General features: G+C 39.1%; 1 protein-coding gene across 1 annotated transcript in view; it reads left to right on the top strand.

Annotated features, from left to right (window-relative positions):
* Positions 1 to 22889, top strand: part of PDIA5 (protein disulfide isomerase family A member 5) — a 239603-nt gene that overhangs the window by 92611 nt on the left and 124103 nt on the right. The window contains exons 4-6 of the mRNA XM_063288786.1: positions 7781 to 7864; positions 9947 to 9992; positions 19636 to 19728. Of these exons, the coding sequence (XP_063144856.1) occupies positions 7781 to 7864; positions 9947 to 9992; positions 19636 to 19728 (223 nt within the window). The remainder of the gene's footprint in view (positions 1 to 7780; positions 7865 to 9946; positions 9993 to 19635; positions 19729 to 22889) is intronic.

Below are 22889 nucleotides of genomic sequence, written 5' to 3'. Positions count from 1 at the left end.
TTTTTAATTATTTTGTGGACAAATTAAAATGTGCATATATTTTAATTTGGAGTCCTTAAAAACACAATTTGCATAAAATATTGAAACTTCCCTACCTCCCCTTCCTTATTATTTTCGGCTTTAGTATAATGCTGTTCACCCTAAACAGGGAAAGAAACATAACCAAGATTCAGATCTATATCACGTCCCCTCGTTCTGAAGGCCAGTGGGCTTGGGAACCCTCCCCCATTACAGTTTTTGTCAGAGCTGTCTCTTTTTCTGTGGTGGAGGAAGTATGGAAGAACCTCTTCCTACAGACACAAGTTTTGATTGTTCCATATTTTCATTTATTTATTTAAAAGATTTGTATAGCTGCCCATCTTATGTAACATGATCCTGGGTGTCTCACAGATATATGTCTTTCATTTGGCAAGGCGTATTATTTGCAGATCTTGGTGGTCCGGTGGAGATGTACTGTAGCTCCTGAATGCTGGAGATTCCATACGTTAGTGCTATAATATTTAATGGTAGCAGCAGATGCTCCTCAAGAGATGACCTTACATTCTGTATAAATGATTGCCATTGTTTTGTAGCTTAGCAAAATTCCTAAGACTTTCCAAGAAATCAGTGTGGTTGTTTTGTATGATGCATTTGGATTTTAGAAGCGAGTCTGACTTAATGTATAAAACTATATGATTCACATAGTGTGGTGTGCAACTTTGCAGAATCCAGACTTTGGGCAGATTCCCAATGTATGCTTTCTCTTCTGACAACCATATGATCTGTTAGGCAAAGCATTGGCAAGATTGAAAGTTTAAGTTTAATTGGTGAAAGCATTTATCTTTAAGTAAAGAAATGAGTTGTAGCATTTTGCTCGTTAGTAAAATGCTAATGTCTATGCATGCTAGAGAGCTGATTATTATTCATAGCTGTATGTTACATTTTTCCCAGTCAGAGTAACTACCATCTGCAGGGTATATACTAAGCTTTCTTCTTACCCTAGCTCTCCTATCTTATCATAGCATAGTGTTAATTTATTGTTGTTCATTCTTCACATTTGCAAGGAGACAGCTTGAAAATGTCAAGAGAATTAACAGGAATGCCAGCAGCAGCAAAAGCTGCTTAAGAAAGTCACCCGGCTTTTTTTTTTAAGGGATCCAATCAATTTCACATTTCTCAAGTGTGGATGCATGCTCAGCACTTTCAGCACTTTTTCTTTTCTTTTATTCTTTTTGCTGGGCAGCTACATGTTGCCTGGGGCTTTTTGAATCAAACTGTGTCCAGATATGTTTGGAGATAAGTTGCTAAAATAGTCTTGGACCTGCTGTTAATCCTCTTTATCTTGCCACCTTGTATTGTTCCAGTCTGGACCACAGGATTACACCTGTCTCTGGTTGGAGTAGCTCATCTTTTCCTTACTGGTCTTACGTTGTCACCAACCTTAACAAGGATTTGGTATTAACCAGAATTTATCTATAAACAGCTGTTGTTTATCTATCAAGTCAGTGCATATAAACGTTTCTGGCATAAAACATTTAGCTGCCTAAAGCCAATAATTTTTAATCTTATCTACATGTAAAGTAAAGCATTTTCATTATGTGTTTTTCTTCCTCGTAACTACAGGTATCAAGTCCGTTGCTAAACTGTTTCAGATTCATTTGAAGGGTTACAGTTCAGGTATATTAGGACAAGGAACCATGAGATCAATTTTTCAGTGTTAAAAATAGCAGTAGCATCTCTTAATTAAAAAACATTAAAATAGAATTTAGTTATATTCTGTAGTAATGCTATATATTTTTTTAAAAAACCATTTTGTCATTGGAACAAGCAGCATAATTTTTATCCAGCTAGCTAATGAAGACTTATCTCAGCTTCCAGAAAGTATGTCTAATTTCCAGAATTAGATCTTATTTACATCTACTCTAAAATGTTGCTTCAACTGTTAGCATTAAGTGTTCCATACATTTGGGGTCACAGTTTATCCACTAATGTTTCTTATTAGACTAAATGATACCAAAACTCCATTTTTTTCACCTGCATTTTGAATTTTAATTTGAGAACACATTCCCTACATCAAAAATTTCTAGTAAAACCCATTATTGTAACAACCTGTATTTCAGGTATCTAGATACTTATATGTCAAGTTAATACTCATTGTTGTTTATTCATTCAGTTGCTTCTGACTCTTCGTGACTTCATGGACCAGCCCACGCCAGAGCTTCCTGTCGGTCGTCAACACCCCCAGCTCCCCCAGGGATGAGTCTGTCACCTCTAGAATATCATCCGTCCACCTTGCCCTTGGTCGGCCCCTCTTCCTTTTGCCCTCCACTTTCCCTAGTATCAGCATCTTCTCCAGGGTGTCCTGTCTTCTCATTATGTGGCCAAAGTACTTCAGTTTTGCCCTTAATATCATTCCCTCAAGTGAGCAGTCTGGCTTTATTTCCTGGAGTATGGACTGGTTGATCTTCTTGCAGTCCAAGGCACTCTCAGAATTTTCCTCCAACACCACAGTTCAAAAGCATCTATCTTCCTTCTCTCAGCCTTCCTTATGGACCAGCTCTCGCAGCCATATGTTACTACAGGGAACACCATTGCTTTAACTATGTGGACCTTTGTTGTCAGTGTGATGTCTCTGTTCTTAAGTATTTTATTGAGATTTGTCATTGCTCTTCTCCCAAGGATTAAACGTCTTCTGATTTCCTGACTGCAGTCAGCATCTGCCGTAATCTTTGCACCTAGAAATACAAAGTCTTTCACTGCCTCTACGTTTTCTCCCTCTATTTGCCAGTTATCAATCAAGCGGGTTGCCATAATCTTGGTTTTTTTGAGGTTTAGTTGCAAGCCAGCTTTTGCACTTTCTTCTTTCACCTTCATCATAAGGCTCCTCAGTTCCTCTTCGCTTTCAGCCATCAGAGTGGTATCATCTGCATATCTGAGATTGTTAATGTTTCTTCCAGAGATTTTAACTCCAGCCTTGGATTCCTCAAGCCCAGCATGTCGCATGATGTGTTCTGCGTACAGGTTGAATAGGTAGGGTGAGAGTATACAACCCTGCCATACTTCTTTCCCAATCTTAAACCAGTCCGTTGTTCCATGGTCTGTTCTTACTGTTGCTATTTGGTCGTTATACAGACTCCTCAGGAGGCATACAAGATGGGGACTTGGTATCCCCATACCACTAAGAACTTGCCACAATTTGTTATGGTCCACACAGTCAAAGGCTTGAGAATAGTCAATAAAGCAGAAATAGATGTTTTTCTGAAACTCCCTGGCTTTTTCTATTATCTAGCGGGCATTGCCAATTTGGTCCCTAGTTCCTCTGCCTTTTCTAAACCCAGCTTGTACTTCTGGTAATTCTCGCTCCATGAATTGCTGAAGTCTACCTTGCAGGATCTTGAGCATTACCTTACTGGCATGTGAAATGAGTGCCACTGTTTTATAGTTTGAACATTCTTTAGTGTTTCCCTTTGTTGGTATGGGGATATAAGTTGATTTTTTCCAGTCTGATGGCCATTCTTGTGTTTTCCAAATTTGCTGGCATATAGCATGCATTACCTTGACAGCATCATCTTGCAAGATTTTGAACAGTTCAGCTGGGATGCCGTCGTCTCCTGCTGCCTTGTTATTAGCAATGCTTCTTGAGGCCCATTCAACCTCACTCTTCAGGATGTTTGGCTCTAGCTCACTGACCACACCATCAAAGCTATCCCCGATATTGTTATCCTTCCTATACAGGTCTTCCGTATATTCTTGCCACCTTTTCTTGATCTCTTCTTCTTCTGTTAAGTCCTTGCATCTTTGTTTTTGAGCATACCCAATTTGGCCTGGAATTTACGTCCAATGTTTCTAATATTCTGGAAGAGGTCTCTTGTCCTTCCTATTCTATTGTCTTCTTCCACTTCCGCACATTGCTTGTTTAAAAATAATTCCATATCTCTTCTGGCTAACCTCTGGAATTTGGCATTTAATTGGGCATATCTCCCCCTATCACTGTTGCCTTTTGCTTTCCTTCTTTCTTGGGCTACTTCTAGTGTCTCAGAAGACAGCCATTTTGCCTTCTTGATTTTCTCTTTCTTTGGGATGTATTTTGTTGCCGCCTCCTGAACAATGTTGCGAACTTCTGTCCATAGTTCTTCCGGGACCCTGTTAATACTCATACTTTCCACAATATGTTAGCTCATTAATTTATAAGTGAAAGAAAAATTTAAAACATTTATTTTAATAGTACTCATTTGACCATATTTTTTGTAGGATATTGAGCAAGGACAATACAAGGACATAAATGTTCAATTTCTGCTGCTAAGACTAATGACTATGTTATTGTGTATGAAAGAAAGAAAAACTGCTAAGATAGTTGCTACATCTGTCATGTTCTGCTGCCCTGTATATTTAATTTTAGGAATATAAGTGTGTCGTTTTTCTTGAGTAAAAGCTTACAAGCTTTTAACATGCACTTTAGAAGAAGCAGATCTGGGTTGGCAGCTCAGTGGGACTGGGCCTAGATAGTACTTGGAGTCATACCAGAGAATACCAGGACAGTAGGCTAAGCAGGGAAGCCAAAGAAACATCCCAGAGTAAGTCAATGGTGAACCCCTTCTGTACTCTGCTAAGAAAACTGCGCAAATGTGTCCAAGTAGTCACCAGGAGTTGAGCTCAGCTCAAGGGCATCTTTAATTTTGTTTAATATTTTGCCTGCCTCTGCCTAATTTTTTTCCCCATTTCTTTATATTTTAGTGCTAGAGATCATGCTGCTTTATTTTTTTCTTCTCAAATAGACATTCTTATGGAAACAGGATTATGTGATTTTTTAAAAGTTCCCAAACAGGTACAGGGAGCCTCACAATAAATGTGTGATATATGCCTCAAACAACTTTGCTTTGTAACCCATCTCTTTTTGCCACTTTGTACAGCCAATGCACCTCCTTAATATATTTGTGATGTGAGATATATATACACACACACACACGCATACATACATAACATTAATTCTGGCTATTTTGCTGAAATAGAAGCCCCTTTAAAATCAGTTTTTGCTGAGCAGATCTTATTTCTCTTTCCTTGTGTGATCTAAGGAGTTGTGGTTTAGAATTGCTGTTGGCTGAACTCTTAGCAATCCAATTGCTAAGTATTCAGTTTGTCAACTAGTTTTTCTAAAGGTCAAACTGAGTATGTTGTATGATCTACTATACTTGCCTATTTCTTATTCAGAAGTAAGTTTGGGTTGGACCCAATCTTGAACATGTTATTTCATTTTTGCTACATCCTCCTATGTATTGGGTGGCTAAGGCCTTTAATTTATTTTGGGGGGAAGCAATCTTTTTAACATTCAAATTGCATGTACTAAAACCTCTAATCCAGTTTAAAACATAAGAGACTACTACCTCCACTTGTGTTTAGTAAATAAAATGTATAGAATGGTTATGATAGAACTTTCCTATAAATTTTTACTTTCTGTTATGGACATTGCTGATGAAGGAGAGGGGGGCCCTCTCCAGGGGGAAAAGCGCATGCATAGTACTGATTCCTTTTGCCTCCCAATCAAGAGATCCAGAAAGGAACCACCTTAGCCTTCTGGGCTTTTCTAGTAGGATTTTCAAGTGCCTTTTCAGTTTAGCAGGATTTTGTATTGTAGAGTAGAACAATAAACACTGGAGCTAAATCTTCTGATCTCAGCATGGTTCTTTGCTCTATACCTTGACACTTTCTGACAAACGTTAATGTTTATTTGTAGGTTTGCTTCAGAATCACTGAAATTTAGGATCATTGTAGTTTAAAATACCTATAGAACTAGAAAAAGTAGAGGGGCTTCCGAGGAAGAAATGGGCTGAGGATGGCTCTGCTAAAAGCGGAGCTGATGACTATGGAGGAATGAAGAACCAGCAAGCAGACGAGCTCTTCGATAATTCCTCTTCAGACAAGGAGAGGACTTGAGATTGCCCACAAGTCCTCCAGATAGTTGCTCCTTGTGAGGAGATTGCAAGACAGTGGTCTCTGGCAGGTTTAGAGCTCTGGGAGATGAGGGAATAACCATCTTGCTCAAACCGTGGTATAGAACTTTTTCTAGTTCTATAGGTATTTTAAACTACAATGATCCTAAATTTGAAAGGACACTAGTGTTTGAAAGGACACTTTAAGTTCACCTACTTCCTTTTCTAATCACTTTTGGAAATTGCTTGTTAACTGCTTTTCAGCTATTAGGAACCTTTGGATTGACAAGTTTTACAGCACCGAGTGAGTTTTCTTCAGTCCTCAGTGAAAGAAGGGTCCAGATAAATTTGAAATAAGATTTTGGAATTAATTATAAAGAATCCTTCCCATGGGAAATGCTTTTGTTGTTGAATTAAAAAAAAACATAATAAGATAAGGTTTTAAAAATTGGACAAGAGAGGGAACTAGAAGGAACTAAAGATTAGAATTAAAGGAGAACACTTAAACTTGACTTAGAATTACAGAATGAAGCAAAATATTTTAACATTGGACATATTGAAGAATATTTTTGAACAATGGACCCAGAAGTTAATTTTAAAAGTGTCTGCCTCTATAGATAGACTCTGTCTAAAACTTGTTACAGAAGAGGAGCAAGTTCTACCTGACAAGATCAAGATTGAGTTGGGAGTGGGTTTCTACAAGAATGACATGGAAAAATGTTACACTGGACATACAAAAGAAACTGGCTGATGTCTTAATAATTAAAAGGGATATACAAACAACAAACCAGGAGAGTGACCTGGTAATAATTTTCCTATATTGGATTTACAAAAGAAGCTTGTTAAATTTTGAAGAATTTTGTGAGAAGGGACAAAGAGAAAATGAAAATAAATCAAGTTCTACAACATTATTTGAAGGGACTAAAGATTAAGATTGTTAGAAATAAAAGGAAGGAATATAAAGTTGGTTTATTTTATCAAGGTTTAAATAGATATGTTGTTATTTCTGGTAACCCTTAATGGACTTTCCCTGACATCAGGACTGAAATGACAAGGCTTTAAGGATTTGTTTATAGATAAGAGATGAGATACATGAAGTAGAAATCATTTGTTGTATTTTAAGAGAAGGTGATAAGTTACTAAATTGTTTATACTTCTTGTGATGAAGGTGGGAAGTCACTTCTTTATATATATATTTTCTTTTTCTTTACTATATTCTTATATTTTCTCTTTCTCTTTCCTCCTTTTTTCTTTCTTTTCTGCACCTTCTTTCTTTTTATTCTTTTAGGTTTTTATTGTTGTGATTATAATCTTTAAAGTAGGTTCTGCTAGATGCCGTGTTTTGTTCAGGTGATAATGTGATTTCAAATTTACAAGTTGAATTTCCTGCCTGACAGATAGCCAAGTTGATGTACAACAAAACAACAATGAAAAATTAGTTTAAAACTTTTACCTCATAAAATTAGAATCAGAAAATGTTAAACTGTGTTGAAACAGTCACAGCTGCTGTCTTAAAATGCTGTCTTATTTTCTTTTCTCTTTCTCTTTCCTCCTTTTTCCTTTCTTTTCTGCACCTTCTATTCTTTCTTTTTATTCTTTTATGTTTTTTAGAAAGGGAAACTTCTCTGTGAAGGAAATATTATACTCAGAATGCTCAAAAAGCCCAGTTTCTATTATCCGCCAGCTGTAGTGCCTCAAGTGGTGGAATGTACAACAGGAGCTTTGACATTTAATACAGATTTTATTTGGGCTAAAGTATTAGGCACTTTAAAAAAAGATGCTAAAATAGAATGATATGCATATAGTTAATATTGATTGTAATACGATATTAAGACTTTATTAAAAAATAAAATATTTTCATTTCTCTCTTGCAGTGATTCAGAAAGCCGAAAACTATGCAAGAAGATGAAGGTTGATCCTGGTTTGAAAGAGAAAGGGATAGAATTACTACACTACAAGTATGTATAGGAGTGGGCTAATAATTACTTTTAAATGCTGAAATTGCCGTGATGATCCATGGCTTTGAGAATGAACACTGTTGCACAATACAATCCTATACAGGGTTATTCACAATTAAGTCCCTTTAAGTCTAAATTAGAATAGGCTTGCAGTCTATACTATGTATGAATAATCTTCCTTTCTAAAGCAGTGATTATTTCATTGAATATTTGTATTCTAGTTTCTACTTTCTCCACAGTATGGCTACCACTGGACATTTCATTGTGAAGGATAAAACCCATGCAGGCAAGATGTCCATGACTGCCTGCAATGAGCTGATAGTCCCCAGTTAAATCCTGATTGAAGTTGAGTCAATTTCTCTTGCTGACTTCCATGAGAGCTCAAAATCCTTGTTTAACTGCCTTGTTCAAATCAATATGACGTTAAAATGCTTAGTCTTGGTTACTGTATATAATACAGATCTGTTCTGCATTGAATAATTTTGACCATCCTGGTCAGCCCAAAATCTGCTGGAATTATTCCCAAGGCTGAAGTTTGATCCCTGACTGTGAAAAAACACTCCCAGTCTTCTCCAGCTCAGACATAGGTGCAGAAATGGGAACTTGGTTTATCTGTGCATTTGCTAGAGCTTGGAGTCCTATCAAATACAGGCATTAGTCTCCCACTTCAGGTGGGTAATGGGTAAAACTTTGTTTCAATGCTCTTTCAGTAAACTTGCCAAACTAAGATATAATTTCATATTTCATGTACCTCCCCTTCCATCTCTCAGAAGAAAGCTAGCTTTAGCTTGCTTTGCATTGTTCTTAGAGCTCCAGATGTCATTGCTTTTGAGTAGAGGTCAGTCCTCTAGCACAGAAAAATTACAGCTGTGATTCCCATAAGCTAGGCTTCCTTGAATAAGAACTCCAAGAGATAATCTTGAGCCTGATTTGGTCTCCCTTTACAAGAGGTTACTGAGATGGGACTCAATGGTTGGCTCCAGGACAGAGGCTTACCATTCCTTAGACATTTCCCTGCCAAGTGTTACTTCTTTATTATCTAATTAAAGAGGGATGGAAAGTTTTAACTCATTTTCAGATGTCTTGGAGCAAGTTGCAGGCTGGCAATTTTGATATATCTGCTCATTGACCTCAGCTATCTCTCATGGCCCATGGACTCACTTTCATGTTCAGGACAAAACTCTCAGCAAGAACAAGAACAAGCGGATGGCCAGGCTTTGTTCAGACTATGGAGCTGATCAGCTAGCCCAGGACCAACACTTTTAACAGCTGTAGGCATCATAAGTAGGCAGGGACAAATCATCCTGATCAGGTGTCATCTCTGTCTTTTCCATAGTGAGATATTAAGCAGAATTATAAACAGCTTGCTCCATGTATATGTATATTTATATAGATTATATTTTTGTTAAGGTAACAGTGTGTTGCACCTTTAGGGAACTGCCTCAGTAAAAATGTGTTAGCAATCAATAATACACATCTTTTTATTCCAATACTAGCAGCAGTAGTAGAGGGCCAAAGTGGTTTCTGGAAATTAGCTCTTCTTTCAAATCTGGTGTGAAAGAAATAGGAAAAATCATCACAATATGATCTTGAGTTGGTTAGGATTTTTAAAAGCTGATATGTTTGAAAAACAATTTGTTCCTCTTTCTAAAAGCAGTATCAATACTTTGGGTTAGTTTGAGCTACCTATATGTGCTCCTTGATTCATTTCTACCCATGCTTCCTGAATTTGCTGAAAGTTTTACCAGTTCATTGAGTTTGGAAGACTTGAGCACATGTCTGTTTTTGTTCCATAGGGATTAAGCTGCATAAATAGAGCAGTGCACTGCTGCAAATGGAAGTTCCCCTGTGTATCTGCCACTCCCCAAACCTTGCCTATGGTAAATGCTCTCATTAAGGCTTGTGGAAGTGATTGCTCATTAGAGATCTGTTTGCTTCAAGAACTTGTTTTTGATTATTCTGTTTTGCTCAGGCCTACAGACTGAGGAAAAGTTCATTTAGTCTGACCAGAATAAAGAGCTGCATGATTTTCTAATGGCACTTCTAAAATTAATTGCTGTTTTTCTTCATACTTCTTGACAGGGATGGTGCATTTCACACTGAATATAACAGAGCACTTACACTGAAGGTAAAATTACAGCTGTTCCAGATCTTTTGGAAAAGAAAGCCGAGTTTGGACGTAGAACAGATGTTAATATATGCAGCTTTATTTTTGGATGGGAGGGAGGTGATACATTTTGTAAACAGCTGTTTGGATGACCTAAAGGTCTCATATCTCCTGCACATATGCCTGCCAAACATCCTGTGAATCTGTGTGTGATTAACTAGATTCAGTTAATGCTAAACTGCAGCTTCATTGCAATCTGCTAACAAAGTGGGAGGGCAGTTATTGTGATTGTTTTTTAATTAGAAGATCTTTGCTTTGCTGTAAGTTCCCTTTTATGCCAGCCTATATCTAATAGCATGAAACTGAGAGTGATTGGGAAAATACTCCTCTTTTTATTTTTTTCATCTGCTGTGGAACAAGATTAAAAGAGAGATGAAATGGCCTTTTCCCAGATCTCATTAAAGAGACAGATTAAGCTCACAGAAAAGTTGCCTTCAACCTAGAATGGGTGAAATGGCCTTCCACTCAGACCATTGTTTTCCTTCACTTTCCTGCCTGGCCCTAATAGGATTTGCACAAAGAAAGAACTTCAGAGAAAAATGGCATCTAGAGAGCACCAAAAAATAGACTCGGTTAAAGAAGCTCCACCTCTGCGGTTAGAGCCAGGGCCGCAACTAGGGGGGGGGGCAAGCGGGGCATGCGCCCCGGCTCCGCACTGGGGAGGCGCCAAAATGAGCGCTGGGGGGGGCGCCAAAATGGGCGCGGAATCCATGTTTGCCCTGGGTGACAGAGACCCTAGCTGAGGGCCTGGTTAGAGCCATTGTCAGAGGCAAGCATGTTGACCATTTGCTGAGGGTTTTGCTTAGTAGGTGACTCCACTGCCAAACCCTGGAGACTTTTGGCTTTGCTCTTACTTGTGCTTATTGTTTCCATTTCAACTGACCTCGCCAAGTAGGCAAGCAGTGAGGACCAAGAAGGAACAGTAGAGAGAGCAGACACTGTCCCTTTCCTCTAAAAGAAGATGTGGTTTGGATCCAGAAAGGAAAAGGGGATGGTAGTGGTGATGTTATGGAAAAGGGTTGAGTGCCTTGGGTTGAGTGTCTCCCACATTTAGGCCTAGCACAGTTTGCAGTGGCTTAAGGAAATAAAATAATTCACAAAGAAATCTCCTGAGCATATGAATTATCTGGAATTATTGCAAAAGGCATACAGGTAGTCCTTGTTTAGGAAAAGACCATGGCTTCTGTGATATTTTGGAATGTTGTGTCTAACTCTTTCACACATCCAGCTGGAGACGGTAGAGAAAAGAGTGTACAGAGGCTAGAGAAGTAGCTTTGTGAGGGACACAAGCAAAAATTTTAACCAAGGGCGAATATTAAAGCAGCTTATAAACTTACAGTGCATAAAGAGGACAGAGCAGGAATTTGCTCATGCACAACATTTGTTGGATTCAGGACAGACATAATAAATTACTTCATACATGTAAGAGTCCCTCCAGTGGGAGGAGATGGGTGAGGACAAGTTTGATACATAAATAAAATAAAATAATAAATAAATAAACCTTAGATAGCTTTAAAAGGAGAGTTGATAAATTCCTGGAAGGAGAGAGATATCGGTAGGTACTTACAGTAACAGAAGACTGTTTCACAATGGGCAGCAGCATGTGCAGAAAAAATCTGGGTGCCTTGGTTGATCACAAGCTGAACATGGGGCAACGGTCTGATGCAACTGCAGAAAAGCCAATGCTGCCTACAGAGGCTGCATCTACAGAGGAATAGTCTCAGGACTAAGAGTCACTGTTCTTCTCTATTCTGTACTTGTCAGACCACACCTAGAATACTGTATCTCATTTGGGGTATTGCATTTTAGGAAGGACACTGATAAACTGGAGCATGTCCAAAGGAGACCAAATAAGATTTAAAGGGGCCTGGGAGGAAAAACTTGTCAGGAACATGTAGAAATGTGGTATCTTCTTAATCTGCATAAGTGAAGACTATGAGGAGGCATGATAGCTACATTCAGATATCTGAAGGACTAGAAGATGGAGCTTGACTGTTCAGAGTTGTTCCAGAAAACAGGAGAAAAAATTACAATAAAGTAGTTTTTAGTTGGACATTAGAAGTCTCCTAACTGTAAGAGGTGTAGAGCAATGAAACAGATTGCCATTAATATGCAACATAATGGGAAGAAACTGCCATTTGGGTATGGTTCAGATCTCTGTGGGTTCTATTGTATTCTCTCAAGCAAGAACTAAAGCTGTTACTCTTTGAACATTTTAATTGTTTTGAAATAATTACATTGAGATATTCCACTGCATTACTTCTTTAATATTCTGAATTGCATAATTGAAAGATGACATATGGACCTAAAAATATAACAAATACTGTATATGGATTTCTAGAATGACTTGGTGTATCCAAAAACAGTAAGGAATCACAATGTGATCACCAGATTCTGTTATATTTTTGGGGATTTACATTACATACTCTTATGTGCTTATTTTGAAGGCACCCTCCTATTAATATATTTGCCACCTAAGTTTCTTTCTTACTCTCCCTATGGGGAGAAAAGAATAAATAGTTTTCAGAAAGAGCTTCTCATTTGGGTCAGGCAGCAGTTCCAAACTTTCTGTCTGGCAGTAGACCTGCTCACTGAGTGATCTTCTGCTTCTTCAAGGTAGGCTGTAATGGCATGTGGGAATGACCTTGGGAGACAGGAGGAAGAGCCTCAGACTATGACAAAAGTCAGATAAGCAGCTGAGCCCGCAGAAGGATTGGGGCTGTGGCAAATGTCTCAGAAGGGACCCTCCCTCGTTTCTTGAGCTAAAAAAGCAAGGGAGGAGAGATGTATGTTCAGACTTGCAAGATTCTGTTAATGCAACCTTACAATAAAGATAGAGCTAGTACTGCTGGTTGTGCTTCTTGTCTGGACTACCTTGCAAGGCTGACATAGGCAGACTCCTTCCTTCATAGGTAGTCTTCAAGTTAATGATGGTGATTGGGACTGGAATTTCTGTCACTAAGCAATGCAGTCGTAAAGTGTGATATCACATGACTGCATTGGTTAGCAACAGCAATCCTGGGAGTCTCTGTTGCTGTTGTTAACCAGATCCCACCGGTTGTTAGGCAAGGACCTACCCCGATCCAAACCATTCCCAACTTGGTCCCTCCCAGCTCTGAGCTTGGTAAGGTAAGAGACTGCCTCCTCTTCAACTTCCCTGGCCTATCTCTCCCCCAACTCTGCCCTTTAGACCACCCTGCACAGCAGCACTCCTTGGCAGTGGCAGTATTGGGGCTGAAGTAGAGGCATGGGACCACATGGGACCTTCAGCAGTCTTAGCTGGCTGCTACCATCTGTAATGGTTGCCTATTCTAAAACACCATCAGACTCATGAGTGTGAATTCAAAGCTATCTGATTTATTAAATAATAGTATGCAGGATCACAGAGAAAGCTGAGAATGATGAAAGCGCGCCAAATTCAAACTAAAAACCCTCGGTGCAAATGAAATCCCTCCCCCTGTAGAATCTTCTCAAGTTCACAATCCCAGGTGCTCCTAACCGTTTCTGATGGTCTGCGGGAAAAGTCCTTGAACAGATAACATAGCCCAAACACATTCCATTGTACTGATTTCACATACAGAGCTTGGTACAAGGTCTCACAGCAGCTCCCTCCCAAACAGAAACGCGCGTCAGCGCCATGGCATGTGAAACGTTACGATGTATAAACTACATTGAATCAGTGAACATGACAGTGAACATCTCTGGCCTCTACTTCAGCCCCAGTGCCTCTGCCGCTGCCACCAAGGAGTACCACTTTAAGCCCCACACCACACCCAGTCACCCCAGCACTCCAGCGCAAAGCCCCAGCTGCCCCCACCAGCCTGTGGTCTGCAGGCCCTGCTGCACCCAGCTGACCTTTGTCATCTTCCTCCTGCTGCTTTCCAAAGGCTTTCTGAAGGCTTTCTGAAGCATTACAAGAACGGTGCATGCAATTTGGAGAATAGTGGGGTGTGGCCTTCTCGCGATGCTTCGGAAGGCCTCCAAAGCGTTCCGAAGGCTTTCTGAAGCATTACAAGAACGGTGTGTGCTATTTGGAGAATGGTACAAGCGGCCTCGGGAACAAGGCCTGGTGTGGCCAGAAGCTGCCTTGCATAGGGCCAGGCTGGGTGTGCCTCATCAGCAGCTGGATGAAGACAGTGAAGGTCAGCTGGGTGCAGCAGGGCCTGCAGAGTGTAGGAGGAGGGGCGGTGGGGGCTTTGTTCTGAGGGGAGGACTGGCCTCAGCACAGGGCCTGAGGTGGCATTCTTTGGCAGCAGCAGTGGCCCTGGGGCTGAAGTAGAGGCCCAGGGGCGGTGGTGACTGACTGATACTGCTGAAGGCCTCAGGCTTCTACTTCAGCCCCAGCACCGCCACTGCCAAGGAGTGCTGCTGTGCAGTGCAGACAAAAGGGCAGAGATGGGGGGAGATAGGCAGGTGGGGGGAGTTGAAGTGCCCTTGCGGTCATAAGTGCAGGCAGGCTGCCAAGTGCCTGAATTTTGATCACGTGACTGGGGGGGCGCTGCAATGGCCATAACTTCAGGAACTGGGCTTAAGTACCATTCAGCACTGCTGTAACTTTGAATGGTCACTGAACGAATGATTGATAAGGGAGGACTACCTGCATTCTAAAGCCAGGAACAGAGAGCATGCTAAGGCTGAACCATGTAATTCTAGAGGAGAGATACCCAACCCTGCAGTACCGCAAAAGTACTTCTTTTTCAAAAGAGAAGGGAACCATTTCCTTACCAATCACTTACTAGTTTGGCAAAAGCCAGCTAGGGACTACAGTTAGTGCTTAGACACTTCAAAAAAAAAAAAAGCAAACCCAAAACTTTTCCCTTGCTGGAACTGATGGCAGCTGCCACAGGAGTGTTTTTCCTAAACCAAGGTGATAAAAAAAATCTAGCTGAAAAAAAATGTGGGAAGGAACTATTTGTCTGGCATTGGAAAGAGGCTTCCAATGTTTGACCTGCTATAAGTAGCGTGCAGAATGTTTCTAATGATTGCTCAACAGAAATAAGAATGAACCTTCCTGAAATAATTATCCAGACCCCATAATAACCTTTTAATCATGTCAATAACCATATCTGCAAAATTATATGACAGTTATGCTATGAAGAGGCATTTCTTTCTATATCTCACTCATGGTGAAATCTGACCGCTGCTGTTTGAATAGAACAATTCTTTGAACCTTAAAGCTGCTTCATCCTGCTAGTGCTAAGCAACCAGAATCTGTATTATTAACTTTAGAATTTAAAATTCTGTTCACAGAGAGGAAGAGATTCTGCAGATTAGGTCAAGCTTATTCAATTTGCATAATGTTCTAGTCAGAAAAAATTGTTGAATTTTGAACAGAAAAAGGGTTTTATCTTGTTCTGCATGAAGCAACTGGGCAGTGTGCTAAAGTGTCTCTCTTTTTTATTCTATACATGTGGATTAAAAAAAAAAGCCCAGCAATCACCTTTTCTGACTTCAGTGCATTCTGTTTTTCTTACAAGCTTTTATGTCAGCTCTCTCCAACCTGCTGTTCTGCAAGATGACTAGAATTTTGAGTATTGCAGTCCACATATATCTAGACATTAGGGAAAGCTATTCAGTGATAACAGGTTCTAGTGGCATAAAGACAATTTTGAAGACTTTCAAAATTAGGCCACAGAGAAAATATTGTCTTGCTTGTTGATAAAAGACATTAAAATTACCATTAGAATCTTCAGTTGTGTTTATTATTCGGTGTTACCTAGTAACCATTTTAAAGCAATGATTCCCTGCCCTCAGGCTCACAATTTGTATATTGATCAATAACAGAGGGACAAAAAAAAATTTCAATAACTGACCAGAGAATACCTAGAAATGTAATTTGTTTTATATGACTTATTCTACGATTAAACAGAGTAACATTGATTTATTTTACTTTAAAATGTATATTCATCTCAGTGGGAAGAGGATCCTTTCAAATCATCCTGCTGTTTGTGCTCTCGCCTTTAATTTGTGTATGCTGTTTTTAAACTGTTAACAGATTCAACACTTCATTTTGTGTCAAATCAGCAAGAGCAAACAAAGCTCTCCACATATGCTCTTTTGTATTTTAAGAGCGTATGCAAATGCTCTTGCCAGTGAAGGTGGTGATTTGGACAGGGCTGCTGCACTGCTCTCAGCGTGTTTTCTTTCTTGGGCTGCAGCCCAGGGCAGTTTTTTATATGCACACAAGATTATGCCTAAGAGGAGGGGAGATTCAGATTTTCCTCTCGAACGTTCAGCCGTTTCCTCTGCTGTGCCATGAACTGATACAGAAGTGTTCTTCTGCGTTTTGAAAACAATTTCTTAGGCAGTGTTCTCTTTTCTTAAATCATCCAAAAGAGAACTAGAAGTTGTGGTACACCTAGATGGATTATTAGAGTGCAGAACCAATTTGATGTAAAGTGTCAGAGGTGTGAACTTAGCCTCATTAAATTCAGTAAGTTAGGTGCTGAATGCTTTGACTCCCATTAGCAAGGTCAGGGCTGGGGGGAACCCACCCACAGTCAGAGTTATGTGAACCTGTGTTGAGCTTTCATTGTTTTCCACATATAGAAGCTAGCCAGCTGATCTTAGGTTGGCAATCTAATAGGGGGAAAAAGTGAGTACTGTTAAATGCTTGGTTATCTTATGAATTAATGTTTCAGTTGAAACAGAATGTACTGTATGCTGATGAGGTTCAGTGGCCCAATCATCAACAACAGTGTGTGTGTTCTATAGGGATCCTTTGAATCGAATTATCCATTCAGTCATATCTGACCCTTGGAGATTCTATAAGCCAGCTGTCTCCATGATTTCCGATCTTGTACAGCTTCTTTCAGTTGCTTTATATTTTGGCTTGTGTCTGCTTTGATTACATCCAACCAGCGTGTTCTTTGGTGTGTTCTCATCATTTTTTGCCACTGACCGTTCCAAGCATAACATCTTTCTCCAACGATGTTGATCTCATGACATGACCGAAGTATTAGCAAGTGGTAATGCTTTGGTATTATGCTACGGTATTAGCTATGGTCCATACTCCAGGAAATAAAGCCAGACTGCTTACTTGAGGGAATAATATTAAAGGCAAAACTGAAGTACTTTGGCCACATAATGAGAAGACAGGACACCCTGGAGAAGATGCTGATGCTAGGGAGAGTGGAAGGCAAAAGGAAGAGGGGCCAACCAAGGGCAAGGTGGATGAATGATGTTCTAGAGGTGACGGACTCGTCCCTGGGGGAGCTGGGGGTGTTGATGACCGACAGGAAGCTCTGGCGTGGGCTGAGTCGGAAGTGACTAAACGAATAAACAATTAGCTATGGTATTAGCAAGTGGGAGACAGGGAAAGGAATAAAAGGAAGAAATCATAAAATATGAATGCTGCAAATATTTGTCCATTCTCATCATATCTCTTAGTCAGATGGGAAAGTTGTATATGCAAGGTTAAGAATTGTACAGTTCTTTTTAATATCTCAGCTCTTAGCTTGCCTTATAAACCTTGGACTGCAGAAACTTCCTTGGCTTTAGCGTCTCCCATTGCTTTTAAAATGATTTAAGTTTCAGAGAATAGCAAACTGAGCAAACAGCAACATGCTGCCTCTTCTGCTGTAACTGCAGGAATGAAATCTTTTCCAGTTCTGTTTATACCGAACACAGGGGATTTTGCAACATGCTAGGTGTCCAGTTATTTTTACATTAAAGTAGAATTGATTTAAAATAATCAGGAAGGGTGGAGATCTGGTAAGCCCCAAGGGAAATGTCTGTGGGCACTGTGTTAAAGATCCCAAATCTAGCTCACTGATTTGGTATGCAGGAATTTCTGAAGCTAAACGGTATAGCCAGTTTCTTTAACACTTGAAAGGTTAGTTCCTCCCTATCCCTTTGGACTGCCCCAAGGGAAATTTATGCTGAGGATAAAGCAGGGGTCAAGCAGAGGAAGCCAAAGGATGTAGTTCTTCTAAATAACTGGATGGGATTCCCTGCATTCACATGAATGATACTCAGAACATACTTTCTGTTTGCAAGAGAAAGAAAAGGAAGGAAGGAAGGACATTAAAACATCATACTAGAGCCAGTTTGGCCTAGTGGTTAAGGTGCTGGGTTAGAAACCAGGAGACTGTGAGTTCTAGTCCCACCTTAGGCATGACAGCCGGCTGGGTGACCTTGGGCCAGTCACTCACTCTCAGCCCAGCTCACCTCACGGGGTTGTTGTTGTGGGGAAAATAGGAGGAGGAAGGAGTATTAGGTATGTTCGCCACCTTGAGTTATTTATTTAAAAAACAATAAAGGGATAGAAAATAAAAGAAATACTTTTTCAGGGGAAAGAAAATATCTGTCTATATTGGATTGAAACAGTGCCATGTCTCTCTCACACCCACATTCTTTTGGGGCAGAGGGTAACATTTAGAACATTGAACCTGTATTGTGGACAGGCTCACAGGACGGTGTGACCAGTTACAAAACATGCATTTCCACAAAGGCAAACCAGTGAGTCTCAGAATGGGCAGGTAAACTATCTGCCTACCATGTATTAGTCACTCATTGCTAGAAAATAAAAATGGGCAACATAGATTGCTCACACCATCCAAAGAATAGGCACATTGGCCATAAAATGCACATAGATCAGACATCACACCCCAACTTCAAGCAAAAGATACAGCAAAATGTGTCATACACCAAAACAAAACAGGCAAAGCAGCCAAACCATACGCTTATTTTGAAAAAGACAACTCTGATGCAGTATAAGCAAAAGACAACCTTCCTATTCTATAAGTTTCTATAATTGCTAGTCCCCATCTTTCTGTTTTCATGATTTTAGGGACCGCTGGACAGTCACACAGAGAATACTTGGCCATGACATCTATGTTTGTTTTCAGAAAAGGTTTTTGTGACTCTCTTCTGTCCTAGATATACTCTTGTTAATTACCCTATTGCATAGTGCTGTGGGGAGAAAAGGAGGAGAGAGTTCTCTGTACATCACCTAGAGCTCCTAAATGAAAGTTGGAACAGATCTAATAAATAAATGAAGGAACATTTAATTAAAAAAAACAGACACCCAAGTGTATAGTATAGAGAGAAAGATGTAGTTGGTAACCCTGCAGTGTAACCTGTACATTTATCTTGGTGTGTAGGTCAGTGAGATTGAAGTCCTACATAATGTTCAGCTTATAAGAAATACTCAAGTTCCATTCTAGTACATTGGACAATTTGTAGCCTTGCAGTAAACCAGATATTTCTGTTGTACAACATTTGATTTTTATCTTAGCTTTCCACCATGGAACTGTAGAGTTTTTCTTTCCTTCATCCCTTTCTTCACAACAGTCTTGCAAGATAGAGCTGGTGTTGGCCTATAGTCATGCAGTAGCTTTTCTTATTAAGGGGGGAGGGGGAGTTCAGCATGGCTATCCCCCAATTCTAGTCTATTCTTCTAAATATTCTACTGCAAATACCATGCTTGGGTTCAGTACCTCAAATATCTTTTTTAAAAACAAACATATCAGGGAACAGAGTTTCTTAAAACTCTTAAAGGGAAAAGCAGACCAAATATTTCTATTTCTAGAGTCTGAAAGGCCAAGACAGCATTGGACAGGTCTATTGCAGCTGTGCTTAAAGGACTGTGTCTTCTTTCCAGTCACTGGTTGCCTTTCTAAAGGATCCTGAAGGAGCTCCATTGTGGGAGGAAGATCCTGAAGCCAAAGATGTTGTCCATATTGACAGTGAAAAGGTAAGCTCCCTTGGATTATAAATCATGTTACAGGGCATTTTCATGGAAGATATAAATAAATATCAGGAATGGAAATTTTTATTCTGGCATAGTTAGAGAGCCAGGTGAGCAAACTGAATGTACTGCAAGCAAAAATACACTGAGAGTGTTTGTTCAGTAGAATGGAGAAGGAGTCTGTGATTGGGCACCACCTCATACCCTGTGTGGATTTATTTCAGGTTCTACTAAGATAATAGCCTGACTCTTACCTATAATGTATTTCATCTTGAGCTGCCACTATGAGTGACTAAATTTACGTTGGCCTCTTTAGCTGAAGGGTCCTTGAAAACTGCAGCTTCTCATTGTCTTGGTACAATATGCACTAATGCCTTCAGCATGGGATTATGGAGCTTCATGGCTTGCTACCAAATGATACTGCCTGGACAAAGCCTTCTGCTTCCTGTTACTTCAATAACTGGGTCATGCTTAGCACATAATCCCAACTTCAGAAAATTAATACAACTGTCCTCTATTTGGTATCATTGTAAATCTTTTCAATGGAAGTCTTTATGTGACTTACTCCATTCATTCTTACAGCTGGTTATAACTGCAAAACTAGTATAGTATCACTTAGTTGAAGGAGCATATGATCAGTGAGTGCATTGTCAAATGATTGTGATAGGTTCTCACTGAGATGAAAGGAGAGTTTTTGAGAATGTATGAAAGTGTGCAGAATTGTGTGCAGAATGTTTCATAGTCGACTGCTGGCATCTCCAGATAGGATTGGGAGAGACTACCATACATCTGAAACCCAGGAGAGTTGTTGACATTTAGTGCAGGCAACACCATTGTTCAATCAACTAACCATCTGACAGCATAAGGCAGCTTCCTGTGTTCATATGAAATGTTGCACTGTTATGCTGACACTCAACCTCTTTCTCCTAGAAATGATCGATCAGACTGTTAATTGTCTGGGAATCCAGGTATACTCTGAATGTTTTTATACAGATTTCAAAACAAAAAACAAAAAAAAAACAACTTGCTGTAGATGCTTGAAATAGGTCATGTCATGGAGCAAAATTAATTAAGAAGTGCAAGCCATTTGTCCATATAGTCCTCAAAAGTTGATTATGTATCTCAGTTGCTCTTAAATAACTAAGCATTAATGTATTCTATATTTGGGGGTATCCTATGAGAAAAACACACCGAAGCATCAGGTGTGGAGTTTTATATATTAAGGTGGAAGATTTCAAAACAAAAAACAAAAAAAACAACTTGCTGTAGATGCTTGAAATAGGTCATGTCATGGAGCAAAATTAATTAAGAAGTGCAAGCCATTTGTCCATATAGTCCTCAAAAGTTGATTATGTATCTCAGTTGCTCTTAAATAACTAAGCATTAATGTATTCTATATTTGGGGGTATCCTATGAGAAAAACACACCGAAGCATCAGGTGTGGAGTTTTATATATTAAGGTGGAAGATTTCAAAACAAAAAACAAAAAAAACAACTTGCTGTAGATGCTTGAAATAGGTCATGTCATGGAGCAAAATTAATTAAGAAGTGCAAGCCATTTGTCCATATAGTCCTCAAAAGTTGATTATGTATCTCAGTTGCTCTTAAATAACTAAGCATTAATGTATTCTATATTTGGGGGTATCCTATGAGAAAAACACACCGAAGCATCAGGTGTGGAGTTTTATATATTAAGGTGGAATGTACACCTTAATATATAAAACTCCACACCTGATGCTTCAGAAATTGTTCCGATGAAAGAGTTTTTGCAAAATAGATTGAATAACAGAATAACCATGTTAATGTTTCTCAGAGTGCTCAAACAGCATTGTTTTTCAAAGCCCTGATATAAACCAAAGCCAACATACAGAACTAGAGAAACTTCAGTGCCTCTAGGTTTGAAGGACTAGTAGATACTTAAAGGTCATCAGAAAGCTCTTTGACTTTAGATGAAACAGTTGTTGGTATTTAATATGGACAAATATGGCAAGGGCATTAAACATTTTTTAGATTAACTCATTCAATCTTAGTATTGTTCTAAACTGTGTTATTGTGAAGCCTAACATTGCTGTACTTGCTGCTCTTTCTCTAGTGTCTATTTTTCTTTCCATTCTAATCAATTTTAAATTTTTATTGATTACCCTCTTGCTGGTATTCATAGTCATTTCAGTTTCTTAGCTTTCATTCCAGTATTAACAACAGTTACTTTGGCATTCACGTTTGTCAGAAGATTAATTTTTAATGTTCACCTTTCTGTTCTCAGTTGCAGGCTCTCTAGGGCTTATTTTCAATTTAAAATGTTGCCTTTTTCATCATAGTAGCTTTAAAAAACTCTTCTGGTGTCTTATTGCCTTGGTTTGGTTTCTGTTTAAAGGAAACAAGTTATTTTTTCTATTCAATCGCATTCTTAATAAGAATTGAAATACATCCTGAATAGATGATCATCAACCAGAGACTCTTAATCTTATTTTATTATAGTGTTTGTTGTAGTCTGCTGTATGGCAACCCTTGAATAATAAATATTTTATGGTTGTAGTGTTAATCTTTCCTGGGCTATTCCTCCTTCTTGTGTTCATGGAGAAGACTAGAACTTTCTGCTTTTGGCATTGAACAAACCATGGTTCTTGAATGTGTCTGAATTCTGAACTGCATGGTATTTTAACAATGGTAGCAAAATTGAGCCAGCATTAACCAGGTCTTCACCTGTATCTGAACATGCTGTTTGGTAATTATGATATCACAGAAAAACAGGTTCATTTACAATCAGAAGTAAATGTTCCTGATGTCAGTTTTTTGTGCACTTAAGGATGCACAGAGTAGAAGTTCCCAAATTATTGTAGTTTATTTACATATAGGGCATGATGTTTTCCCACTATGTGTGAATTGCACATTAACAATTTAAATTAGCTGTTGTGATTTTGTTGAACAACAAGATGAAAGGCAAAAGAAAGTAGAAGCAGTACTTTTCAATTAACTTATAGTCCCATAAAGTCTTTGCTATAAAGCTGAGAAAGCAAAGAACCAATAAAAGAAAACCACAGAGGGAAGAAATTTAGACCTAAATAATATGCTGGGAAGTTGTCAATTTAAAGATAGTCCTCACTTAACGATCCTAGTTGGGACTGGCAACTGCATCACTAAGCAAAGTGGTCATTAAGCTAAATGTC

The sequence above is a fragment of the Candoia aspera genome, chromosome 1, assembly GCF_035149785.1.
Source record: "Candoia aspera isolate rCanAsp1 chromosome 1, rCanAsp1.hap2, whole genome shotgun sequence".
Taxonomy (NCBI): domain Eukaryota; kingdom Metazoa; phylum Chordata; class Lepidosauria; order Squamata; family Boidae; genus Candoia; species Candoia aspera.
The sequence above is the reverse complement of the archived record's forward strand: the minus strand, read 5'-3'. Positions and strand labels throughout refer to the sequence as shown.